The sequence below is a fragment of the Sorex fumeus genome, unplaced genomic scaffold (assembly GCF_029834395.1).
Source record: "Sorex fumeus unplaced genomic scaffold, SorFum_2.1 ptg000003l, whole genome shotgun sequence".
NCBI classification, from domain to species: Eukaryota; Metazoa; Chordata; class Mammalia; order Eulipotyphla; family Soricidae; genus Sorex; species Sorex fumeus.
Genome location: NW_026606060.1, coordinates 5996259 through 6009756, shown reverse-complemented (window position 1 = coordinate 6009756; position 13498 = coordinate 5996259). Strand labels below are relative to the sequence as shown.

The window sequence follows — 13498 nt, the reverse complement described above, 5'->3', positions numbered from 1 at the left end:
GTCACACTTGTGTTGGGATTGGTGTTGGAATACTGATTGCCTGTAACAAAAGCATCATGAACAACTTCGTAAACCATGGTATTTAAATAAAGGGCAGGGGCACTAAAGCTGTACCATGTATCTGAAAATTAAAAGTTTTATTATTTTTGCATATTAAAAATGTATCATATACCTGAAAAGACATTTGCACCAAAATTACACAGAAATAGTCACCAAGTATCTGAAAAGATGTTCAACATCATTAGTGATGAGAAATGCAAACAATTGGGGCCAGAGTGATAATACAGCGGGTAGGGCGTTTCCCCTGCACGTGGCCAACCTAGGTTTGATTTCCAGCATTCCATATGGTCCCCCAAGCACTGCCAAGAGTAATTCCTCAGTGCGGACCAGGAGTAACCCTGTGCATCGCTGGATGCAATCCAAAAACCAGCAGGGGGGAAAAAAAGGAGCGAGAAAAAGAAATGCAAACAAAACCACAATAAAAAATTACTTCACAAAATGGTTCACTGAAATTGGGTTATAATTTAAAATATGAGAAGAAAGCAATGGTGAGAAAGTAGAGAAACAAGAGTCCCATAAACCACTAAAGAGAAAGTAAAGGTGCAATCCCTCTGGAAAATAATTTAGCAGGTCACCAGAAGACTAAAATACAGATGCCATCTAAGCCAAGAATTCCATTCCTAAGTATACTCCAAGAGAAATGAAAATATATATCATTAAACAAATGTTCAAAGGTTCGCATTACCCATAAAAGTGAAAAAGCAGAAATTAACATCCATCAGGGTTAGAGCATAGCACAGTAGGCTAAAGACATCAACTAAAGACATCAATTGACAAGTGAACTAAATATATTATTTTATCTAATTTGGCCATAAAAAGGGAAACCCTCAAAAAATAAAAAGGGAAACCCTCTTCATAATATACTGCAACATCTATGAATCTTGAAAATATTACGCAAAATGAAAGAAGCCAGATATAGAAAACTACGTTTTGCATGGTTCCATTATATAAAGTGTCCAGGATAAACAAATTTACACAGACAGAAAATTAAGTACCTAGAGCTTCAGGAGATGAATAATTGGAGGAAGATGAGAGGAACTGCTAAGAGGTACATGGCTTCTAACTGGTCACTAAAACTTTCTAAAACTGATGATTGAAATGTTTATATAACTGTATCACTGTCACTGTCACCCCATTGTTCATCGATTTGCTCGAACGGGCCCAGTAACGCCTCCATTGTGAGACTTGTTGTTACTGTGTTTGGCATATCGTTTGCCATGCAGGCAATATACTCTCGGTAGCTTGCCAGGCTCTTCGAGAGGGGCGGAGGAATCGAACCCAGGTCTGCAGGGTCGGCCTCATGCAAGGCAAATGTCCTACCCGCTGGGCTATCGCTCCAGCCCATAAAAGGTATCAAATGCCTGTAAATTATCAAGCTTTTAAAAGATCTACTCTGTTCAGGCTGGGGTGTGCTTACCCGGATGCAAGTGGAACTGCATCGCTAGCCTCACGGAGCTAAGACTTAAGGTTCAGAGGATCAGACTATCAAGACTATCAATAGCTGTGAGTAAATGGTACGAATTAAAGGCAACATAAAATGTATTTTGATAAAGGTGCCATGAAATAAGAGCCCCCATGAAAGTATTCTATGACACTGAGATGTGATATTCAACTAACAATATTGAGATGTGATTTTCTATCATAGAACTACAATAGATATGTTATTCTATCATGACTACAAATTAACCAAAAAGTAACCAAATCCAAAGCATTGACTAAACACTATTTAATAGCCTCACTCACAAGGACATGTATACATACATACATACATATAGTAGCACTGTAGCACTATCCTCCCATTGTTCATTGATTTGCTCAAGCAGGCACCAGTAACGTCTCCATTGTGAGACTTGTTACTGTTTTTGGCATATCGAGCCACAGGGAGCTTCCCAGGCTCTGCCGAGCAGGTGGGATACTCTAGGTAGCTTGCCAGGCTCTCTGAGAAGGACAGAGGAATCGAACCCGGGTCAGACACGTGCAAGGCAAACGCCCTACCTGTTGTGCTATCGCTCCAGCCCATATATATAGTAGACATACTAAATGCAAAGAACATCACTTTATATGTTCAGATATTTAAATAGATCATAATAGCCTTCCTTCAATATTCCTAATGAATGGAGCTTAAATAAATGTTCTCCTGGACAAAAACTGTTATTTTAACATTTTTAGCATATTTCCATAGCAATACCTAACAAAAACTTGGACTTCCTCTCTGTGGTGAAAAAAGCTTAAAATAATTTGACTTAATACTTACCAGAATATGTTCTACTCTGGAAAGTTCTCAATCTGTTTTTCATATCAAAAAGAAAGTAAAAAAGAAAAATGTCTATATTTTTATAACTTTAATTTATATAAATTTTAAGGTGAGTTTAAAATAACATCTTGAATATAGAACAAATGCTGCAAGCTTAAAAACTGAAAAATACTTTTTTCCTTTCCTTTTCTTAAATTTACATCTGAGCAATTTCTAAGATAAACACCGGCAGAAACTAACGAATGACTAAAAAATAAACTTTAAGACAAAATAAACTGTTTTAAATTAGGAAGGTATTTCAAGATTCCCAGCTCTCTGGTATATGAAGAGGAGCACCAAAGAGAAAGCTCTTCATGTAAGCACTTACCTATAATAATTTCATTTATGCAAAGTATAACAATATATGATGAAAGAATTTTGGCTTTGTTTTGTTTGGCTTCTCATTTTTGTGTCTTGTTTTGGGGCCACACCCGGTGATGCTGAGGGGTTATTCCTGGCCTTGCACTCAGGAATTACTCCTGATGGTACTCAGGGGACCAAATGGGATGCCAGGAATCGAACCCAGGTCAGCAGTATACCAGGCAAGTGCCCTACCCGCTGTGCTATCGCTCCAGCCCCAGGAGAAAGAAGTTTGTTTAATTCTAATTTATGTAAGTATATTATCATACAAAAATACATTTATGAGAGAATTACTCTTTTTTATGATATCTAGAAAAGTTTTAGGTCAAACTTATCAAAGCCTGATATAAGAGGACCTATAAAGAAGAGAACTACTAATAAGAGTAATAGATATTAAGGCTAGTGAGGGGAGGAATAAAACAGAATACCTATGGATGACAATAAATGAAAAATCAAAGTGGAAAAGACATAGAGAAAAAAGGGAACAGTAAAAAGAAGCCTCAACAATGAAACAGAAACAAGATAACTCCTAAGAAGATACAAAAGCCATCTGAAGATGAAAGAAGAAAAAATGCAGCTGGAAGAATTAACAATTCTTCTGTAACAATTATTCCCAAAGTAGCACTGTAGCACTGCCATCCTGTTGTTCATCGATTTGCTCAAGCAGGCACCAATAATGTCTCCATTGTCAGACTTGTTGTTACTGTATTTGGCATATCGAATACACCACGGGGAGCTTGCCAGGCTCTGCCGTGCAGGTGGGATACTCTCGGTAGCTTGCCAGGCTCTCCGAGAGGGACAAAGGAATCGAACCAGGTTGGCCACATGCAAGACAAACGCCCTACCCGCTGTGCTATCGCTCCTGTATTCCCAAAATAGCACTGGAGCACAGTCCTTCTGTTGTTCATAGATTTACTCGAGTGGGCCCAGTAAAGTCACCATTGTGAGACTTCTTGTTACTGTGTTTGGCATATCGAATACGTCACGGCTAGCTTGCCAGGCTTTGCCGAGCGGGAGATACTCTCGGTAGCTTGCCAGGCTCTCCGAGTGGGGCGGAGGAACTGAACCTGGCCCGACTGGGTCGGCCTTGTGCAAGGCAAATGCCCTACCTGCTGTGCTATCGCTTCAGTAAGTATTTGTAGTATATTCCCAAAGTATATTCCCAAAGTATCTGGAGAAATTTCAGGAAGTATTCCTCCTTGACCACCACTATCTTCCACCATTGTCCTTCAGTTCTGTGTTCTGAGAAAACTATTCTGGGCTCTCTGGAGGAAGAAAAGTGGGATTCAACATCTGGGCACATGGGGTTTCAACACTCTAGGGATGGGGGCGCTATCTGTATGAACTTGCGTGATAACATCACTGTGACCCCCAAGATAACTAGAAAGTCTTCTTAGGACATAAGACACTGTTTTCAAAACTCATATTCCTCAGACACTCCTTCTCAGACCTGAATGATGTCATACCTAATGAGCCATGTCTCTGCCATGAACTGAAATTCAACAAGTTAATTCAGAATGCCACATGGGCAGGTAAAAGATGCAGATCAAGATATTTTCAGGCAGTCTTTTGTTTCGTTTTGCTTCATTTGATTTTTGGAGTCTCCAAGCAAAGTTCTGGGTGCCACTCCTTATAATACAATCGCTCTGAAGGTTCGACGCTCAGACTAATCAGCCACTCACCCAGTGGTGCTTTGGTGGTGCCACACTTTGCCAGGGATCAGAGGAGGCACATTCACATGCAAGGCACGTGCTCCAGTCCTCTGCACTCTCTCTCCAGTCAGATATTAAAAGTCAGGGTTTTAAGAGAGTAAAAGTATTCCATCCCCCCACCCCAAAGACACCATGAAATCCAACCAACATAATGGAGACAAAATATGACACCAAAATAATTTCTGCAAAAGGAATTCTAATACACCTAATTACTGGTTTTGTTCAGACAAAATGTCTTTCATTTGGCACTAGAAAGAGAGCTCAATGAGCTGGAACACAGGTTTTGCATGTTTGAGAAACAGCAAAAGCAAAAGGCGAAGTACTCCTGGGTGTGGCAAAAAAAAAATTTTTAAACCCTTTTTTAAAAGTTTTTTTCTTTAGGCTAGATCATTAGACTATAGTGAGTCAAGCAAAATTTAACTCTCCTATTACTTTTTCTCAAATTACTCAAAGTATTTATTTAACCAGGAGTGCTAAACACTGTGCATATAATTGTGAACCTTCAAATCTCAAAGTAGGAGCTGTGTTAACTCTGTACCTTGAACGGGACTAATATATATCAAGATGTATCAGTAGGAAAACCAAAAAGACCCCTTATAATGTGTTACTACAAGCACATAAAAATACTTTTAAAAACCTTTCCATAAATTATTATCTTATTTAAAATAATAAAAATTCATGAAATATAATACATTCTAGTCTTTGTTAACCTCTGCATAACAGTAAAAAGAAGCAAAGAAGTGGGGGCAAAATAAATACGGAAAATTATTTTCCGAGGAATTCTCTGTTTGGAGAACACTGTCTCCTGCTTGGAAGCTTCCAAAGACTATTATTTTTAATTTTAAAAAAATTAAATAAAATACATACGGCCTATCTTCAACATTTCTAGGAAAATGAATTAAGCAGGCATCAAATTTCTCAATATACAATATACAAGACAACATGCAAGCAACATAGTTAAAAAAATCTAACGTAAGGATATGCAAACAAAAAAAATACATGAAGCCAAGCAGTCCTTCAAGCACTAAGACCAAAAGAAATCATTGTGAGCACATCAGAACACAGAATACTGTACAAATAAGGGTACTTATTAAGAAATATTCCAAAACAAGGGCCAGCAAACTAGGGCCTGTGAGCCAAATCCTCTCTAACGTCTCTGTTTTTGCAATTTATTAAAGCTTATGAAAGCACATCCATGTGAATTAGTTTATGTATTATCCATGCCTGAGATAAAACAACATTAGACATAACTCAGACATACGAGGATGTGAGGAGCACGGCTAAGGGCCCCGGAAGGCAGTCCAGTGCAAGGATGCCCACTTCTGCATGCATGAAGCTTCCAGTTCGATCCCCAGCACCACCTATCCCACACCACCAACGACGGCGATCCCTGGCTCTACCAGTATGACCCTGAGCGCAGCCAAGTGCACATACCACATAACAAACAGAAAGGCACTGCCCCAAGGAGCCAGAGGGGAGAAGAACGAATGCTGTTACAGGAGCAGCATGCTGCAGTATAAGTCAGTATTATTTATTGCATTTGGGGTTTCTAACTCACCTTTATTTTTTCCTATGTGACAAAAGTCACGTTCCACATTGGATATATGGGCAACAGCTACAATTTTTAAAAAATTAGCAAACTGAAAGATGACATTGAAAGACAGAAAAATACTGAGTATGAGAGCTTCCACAGTTGACTGTAAATTGGATTATCCCTAATTTGCATTTCACACAGAAAAGATCCAGAAGAAGTAAAGTCCAGGCCAAGCCTACTGGGAAGAGTCTAATGAAAAGGACTATAGAAAGTGACGTGTGATATTGTCAGTTATGCTAATAATTCTTGGTGTCACTTATTAATTAATTTCTCTGGGACTTGAGCTTCCCTACTTACAAAATAGGGAGGATATGATAATATTATAAAAACACAAAGAGAGGAAACAGTTCATCTGAAGTTCTTCAATTCCTTAAAAATATAATAATAGGGAATTCCCAAGTACTACCACCATTAATATCAGCATTCAGGAGCAGTTTTCTTATTACCTGGTGATGCTGGATGTTTTTTATGTTGCAAGAAAAATTCTGGTACAGCTGAAACTTATCCACATCTTTCTCATTTACTTTCTTGGAGGACACTTTTGCCAGAGATGACTGGATAGAAACATATCTCTCTTGACACCTGTTCAGATATACAAATGTTCCCCAAAAAGTACTTTTTAACATGTGCTTCCTAAAAGAACACTATCAAAATAAGACTAGCAAAAAAATTAGCAAATGACAGATTTTTTAAACTGATACATAGTGATAAAATTGTCATTGACCCAGGGGCTGGAGCAATAGCCCAGCAGGTAGGGTGTTTGCCTTGCATGTGGCCAACCTGGGTTCCATTCCAGCATCCCATATGGTCCCCTGAGCACCGCCAGGAGTAATTCCTGAGTGCAGAGCAGGAGTAACCCCTGTGCGCTGCTGGGTGTGACCCCCACCCCCCAAAAAATGCTATTGACTCACCAAAACAAGACTCCACCAATTCACACTGACATAGTTTCTACTGGTCAGTCCAGATCAGTCTCAGTCCTACTATTAGTGCAGACCTCCCAGAAAACGCCTAAATGAGGGACTTGTGAGACTGTCCAGGGACTGGGGTGCGTGCCTTGCTTGGTACGCACCTATGGCAGTACACAGTCCCCCATGCATCACCCTGCAGGCCCCTGAGCACTGCCAGGTGTGCCCTTGGAGGTTCTCTGTGCGGGGCTGGGTGGCCGGGAGTGGTAACCCCTGGCACTGCCGGGCCTGAGCAGTTCCATGTTCTTTTGCCCTTGCACAGAATCTCCAACTCAGTTGGCTAAGAATCAGGCCAAGAATTGCCAAAAGACACCTCAAAAGAAAAAAGCAAGGAAACAAACAAAACAACCCCACGTGGCCTCAGATACCATCAAGAATTATGTAACAGGCCAAAACTGTTCTACCGGGATCAGACCCAGTAGCTTCCATCTTTCTTTTTTAACCAAGTCAGGCAGTTAAGAGTCCATGGAACGCTAAAAAGGAAGGGAATGTAATGTGTTAGGGCAGCTTCTGGTGACAACTTATAAACTGAACCAAATTTCAGTCAGTTCATTACTTACAAGGACATAAGGAAATGTCAGGGATGAAAGCTCAGAGGTATGAGGCCCTAGGTTCAAACCCAGGCATGAATGAGGAGAGGAAGAGAAAGAGGAGAAAGAGGAGAAGGGAAGGAAAAGGAAAGAGAGACAGAGGGGAAGGAGGAGGAGAAGAAAAGAGAGGGTGAGTGGGGTTGGGGAGGGGAAAAAAACACATTTAGAAATAAAAACTCTTTCCACTCCACATGTCACTGCTTCAGAGTGAAGAAGAGCAGGCAGAGTTCCAGACTCCTGCCCGGATTTCAATTAATACAACGTTGCTTTCTATCCATTGTTTGAATAATACTGTTCTGCTATTGGGGGGGAAAAATCGGAAAATAAAAGCTTCTTAATGAACACTGGTGCCGGCACTCACCAAGACAAAGCAGAACAGTCTTATACGCAAGAGTTACTCACAGTTTCCGGATGAAATCAAGTGTATCTCTATCCTTGGCGACCATGTCGGCTAAAATGTGCTGTACACCCATTTCAATATCCTGGAGTATCGAGATTCCTTTAGGAACAGAGGGGAAACAAAAGGAAGAATTACAGACTGGTTTTTCATTCTAGAACGAAAGGTAAGGTAAAGGTAAAGGTAAAGGCCCTCCCGTTGATCGTCGATTTGCTCAAGCGGGCCCAGTAACGTCTCCATTGGAGACTTTGTTGTTACTGTGTCTGGCATATCGAATACTCTCGGTAGCTTGCCGGGCTCTCCGAGAGGGGCGGAGAAATCGAACTCGGGTCGACCATGTTGGCCGCTTGTAAGGCGAATGCCCTACCCGCTGTGCTATTGATTCCAATCAAAATAAAACCTTGAATGTCAAACCTAAGACAGAAAATCATCATAGCAGTGATTAGTTTCACCCTGCAACAAAGTCTCCAAAAGCAATAATACAGGACTTTCCATATCATAGAACCTAGCGGTAAAAAATACAGCTCTCAAGTCAGCTGCCTGATCTAATCTGGTTCCATCACTTGCCGAATGTGTGATACTAGGCACAATACTTGAGCTTTCTGTGCTCTGAGTTTCCTGTAAAAATAAAATAATCATGATACCTGCTTCACTAAGTGCTTACAAAGATTAAATGTACATGGAAAACATACACTAATAAAGTCATCCCCCAAGGTATACCATTTCAGTTCTGTTACAAAGATTCTCCTTTATAAGTAATCATACTAATACTTCCATTTGGATTTAGGATGCATTTATCCACATTTTTCCATGACTCACTTGAATTTCTCAAATCTCATGCAGCACAAAAACAACCATTATGTGGTTGTTCATCTTAAACTATTTACCAATGACACATAAAGTGAGCTCCAAGAGCTTCTGGCTGGCTAATTTGCAGCAGTAACTTTTATATGTGATGACCTACTACGTAAACATACATTGAAAGACCATTTGCACTGTTCTCTTTCATCTCCTTTGTCTTTATCATATTATTTATTTGTATTAAAACTTTGTTTTCTTGCTTTAATGCCTAAATGTAAAAGCACTCTGTAACCTAGTTAAAAAAAAAAAGAAAAGAAAAAAACTAAAAAAGCACTTAATACATAGAAAATGCCTTGTTGAGTTATGTTAACTGATTTCAATTACTAGAATAAATTCTCATTTCTTTAAATTTTAAGGAAAATTTTAAGTTGAAATCAGTAGGAATGTCGTTGACGTTTTAAAAAAATTTTCCAGTGAGGTAATTTCCAGGAGCAAAATACCCTCAAAAGGTTGAGGATAGTTTATGGCAGAAATTAAAACAAGTGAGGACCACAGTATACAGTCAAGATGCATTTATTCTTATGTTAACCACCTCCCAGCTCTCATCTGGAAACACCAATCACAGTATACTAAATTCCTGGATTCCCAGACCTAACTGCATTACTAGACAAAGTTGCAGAACACGACGGTAATAAGTCAGGAGCAAAGATGGAACCATCAATGAGAGCCAACACAAGAGCAAACACAAGAGCAAACAGAATTAGAACCAAACAGCCCTACAATATTCCCGTTATGGAGGAATGCAATTTAAAAGCTCATATTATTAAAAAAAATCATATAGTTAAAATTATGCAAATGTTTTAATGCAGTGTTTTGTCAAGTATAGCCCGAGGACCCAAAACTAAACTACACTAGGTGCTTATTAATAATACAGATTGCTAGACTGCAAGATTTTACTATTTTATAGAGCATCCCAGATGATTCTAACATAAACTTACATTTTTTTTTCCTTTTTTTGGGTCACACCCAGCGATGCACAGGGGTTACTCCTGGCTCTGCACTCAGGAACTACTCCTGGCGGTGCTCAGGGGACCATATGGGATGCTGGGGATCAAACCCAGGTCAGCCGCGTGCAAGGCAAATGCCTTACCCACTGTGCTATCACTCCAGCCCATCACTTACATTTTTTTAAATCCAGGGGAGTTGGGGTGAGGGAAAGGGAGGCTGAGAAATAGCTCCGCTAGTGCAGGCGTTGGAAACAGGAAACCTGGGTTCAATCCCACATATTCCCTGAGCATCACCAGGGACAACCCCAGAGTACAGAGTCACAAGTGGCCCTGAGCATTACAAGGTGTGCCCCCTGCCAAAAATTAATTAATAATAATAAATATTTCCCAGGGAGGTCATCTGACCTAGCTTTAGAGCAGCAGTCCTCATGAAGCAGTAGAAACTGTCGGAATCATCCCAATAGCTCGTCCAGCTTACATACTCCCCTTCAATCCAAGGAAGGGGTAAGGAATTTGAAAAGTCTTGCATTTTGAAAATGCACCTTTTGGCATCAAAGAGAATGGCTCTTTAGAACTTCATACAGTCAAAGATAAATGGAGCACTTCAGTTCAATAAGGGGGAACTGAACTCCAGAAAATCAGAGTATCCCATCCCTGGCCTGGAGTGAAAGCTCCCTGGCTATCTCTTCAAACCTCCTTGACTGTAACAGAAGCTGTACGGCTAACCCTTTCGCTTTCTTTTTCACTTTGTCTGCATTAAGACCACCTCTTTGGTACATAGAACAATCAGCTACACTTCCCTGCATAAACATAAATGTCAGACTTCTAGAGTACATTTGGGGCAGAGTGCATCTTTTTTGGATTCAGACCAAATTCTTGTTGGCTTGCGGTAAGAAATTTCTTCTACTGCAGGGAAAAACCAGCCAATACCCCTGCAATGATTGGCTTCTTAAATATTTCTTTCAAGAATGACAAGAATGATGAAAATACTTCTTTAGAAAATCAGTAGTAAAATTGAGGGTGATCACAAGTGCCATGAATGAGGAAAGAAAGGAAACCATTTCATGCAAACTTGAAGAAGCAGTACCTAGTCTGTTTAGGACTAGCCCTAATTTTTGTACATTTGTCATCAGAATGAAGCAAGTAACGGAGTAAGCCCTTTATGTGTGCTAGTAAGCTCTGCGAAGCCTGGTCATCAGGAACTGTCCTCAGTGCCCACTGTGGGTTCCCAGGACATCTGTGCCATCCATGACAAACTGAGTGTTAATTCTCCCCCTTAAAAGCACTTCAGTGATCTGAAAGTGGTCAGAAAACCCTGCATCATCATCATACAAAGAAGTCTAAATCTTCATGTTCCTGTAAGATCTCAGGAAACTGCCCAAGTCATGTCGGTGCACATATCTGCATATCTGAAAGCCACAGAGTGGCTGTAAGTACTTTCAGAAGCAATGTGTGGCATTCCACGGCTATGGGAAAGTAAGTATGAGAGGGGAGATGTGCCCAGGCCAAACAGCAAGGCCAGACAATGGCCAGTGGCCCAAAAAGTTTTGAATTTAATTCACATATTTAAAATTCAGGAAGTACCCGGAGAGCACAGCCACATACACGGCTACGTGACACCTCCAAAGCCCATGATACTGAGAGCCCCCCAGCAAATCAGGTGTAAAGTAGCACAGAAGCCCACTGAGAGCAATCGGAGAAAAAATAACAGCGAAGGCTCAAAGAGCAACAAAGAGCTCAGGAAATCCTCAGAGAACGACGTTAACAACATCAATCTGATCTATAACAATTTTCACAAATTTTCTATTACTGAACTATTTTTTAACAATTCTACTTACCATTTTGTTGTAACAAGCAATGTGATATGAATTATTTTGTGTCTGTCAAGGGAATGGGATTGGGAGGTGAATGGGAAATGGAGGACAACGGTGGAAGGAAGGTCACTCTGGTGGTGATTGGTGCTGGTACACTGAATGCCCGAAATAACTGTATTATGAACAACTTTGTAAACTACATGTTTGAATAAAGTTAGAACAATCAGAGCAATCAGAGACAGGGAGCAAAGGGATGGCTCAAAGGGCTTGCCGTGCATGGTTAGATCTGCCAGGCTACACCGCACCCCGCACCCACCCCCAATACCAAAAAAAAAAAAAAAGAGAGAGAAAAAAGAAAATACAGAGAGTGAAGAACTGAGGGGTTTAGATGCAGATTCTCTGATAGCAAGATGCGGCCAAGTGAACAATTCCTCCAAGAACCACATTGAATTTAGAGTTCCTGGTCAGATTAACCTGTATCCGAGCTTTCCCTCCTACATTGACAAAATCCTTACTGGGAAAAAAAGACCACCTGTTTGTAGCCCAGAAGAGGAGCAGATTACACACAATGGACAGATATACCAGAAGACACTGTAGAAATAAGACCTACGGCCCAGGGAATAAATTCAGAGTAAAAGTAAAGCAAATAAAGTGAAAAGATAAGTTGTCAAATCTACCCAGTGTGAACTGAACTCAGTCTGTGTGAGAACAATGGAGAGCTGTATTTCAACTGAGCTACAGAACAGAAATGAAGTCCGGGAAGAGAAAATACTTCAAACAGACAATAAATGTTTTTTGCACATCAAATATTCTAAAAGTTCCATCATTCAGTTCTAATAAAACATACCATAAGTAGGCACAAACTGTGCCCTCTAGGGCCAGCCTTAGTGCTTGCATGCTTGGAAAATATTAATAAAATATTAAATGTTGCAACCTCTTGGAAATCTAAAATACACATTAAAAAGAAAGCAAACTTTGAGGCCTGAGTGAAAGTAAGGTGTTTGGCAAGATGTTTGTCTTGCACCCTGTGACCCAAGTTCAGTGCCAGTGTCCCATATGGTCCCCTGAGCACACCAGGAAACATTCCTGAGTGCAGAGCCTGGATGTGACCCCAAAACAAGAATAAACAAATTAAAAAAATGCTAAAGTAAACAAATTTGAATTTTACTCTTTTCATCCGAGTCTAAATCAATTGCCCTTTTCAAAACAGATCATAGGACGCATTTGTGTATGAAGATACTTGTGCTTTTACAAACATGCATATTCAATTGCCTTGATCACAAATTCACACTTGGTGGATTATCTCAAACAAAAATGGATTATGGCCAATTCTTTACAGTTAATACTACAGATTTATGTTATCAGATAGTGCCATCTACAGATACTTCAGTCTCCCATCCAATCCACAGACGACCAAAATAAACTGTAGAGCTGGGCAATCTTTCATTAAACCAGACTTCCAGGAAGAAATATTCTTACTTAAAAACCTCTTACTCTAAGGCTCATCTTAACAGCGAGACAAGTATTGTCTGTGACATTACTTGTCCTGAGGACGCTCCTACCTCATTCTTTCCCCTGTGCAGCACATGACACATACACACACACACAGGACAGGAGGGAAGACAGGCAGGGAGACCACCCAAGGCACACTCGGTCTCTACGGGCTGGAAGCAAGGGCACAGGACCACACTTTACACCCGATACAGGTCAGAATTGCTGAGAGTCTTCTTTATTGACTTATGAAGGTAAGACTCTTATAATTAAAAAAATTTCTGAAACAGAGTCAAAGTTGTAAAAGCTAGTAAGGGAGTCTTTATAATCTTGAGATGTGATCTTTTTTTCAAGGTTAAGAAAAAGCATTTATTGGGGCTGGATCGATAGCACAGTGGATAGGTTGTTTACCTT

At 40.2% G+C, this 13498-nt stretch overlaps 1 protein-coding gene across 1 annotated transcript in view; it reads right to left on the bottom strand.

Moving 5' to 3' along the window:
- SRBD1 (S1 RNA binding domain 1) overlaps positions 1 to 13498 on the bottom strand; it is a 223944-nt gene that overhangs the window by 188712 nt on the left and 21734 nt on the right. The window contains exons 9-10 of the mRNA XM_056116224.1: positions 7977 to 8073; positions 6466 to 6601 (exon numbers count right to left, since the gene is read on the bottom strand). Coding sequence (XP_055972199.1) covers positions 6466 to 6601; positions 7977 to 8073 — 233 coding nt within the window. The remainder of the gene's footprint in view (positions 1 to 6465; positions 6602 to 7976; positions 8074 to 13498) is intronic.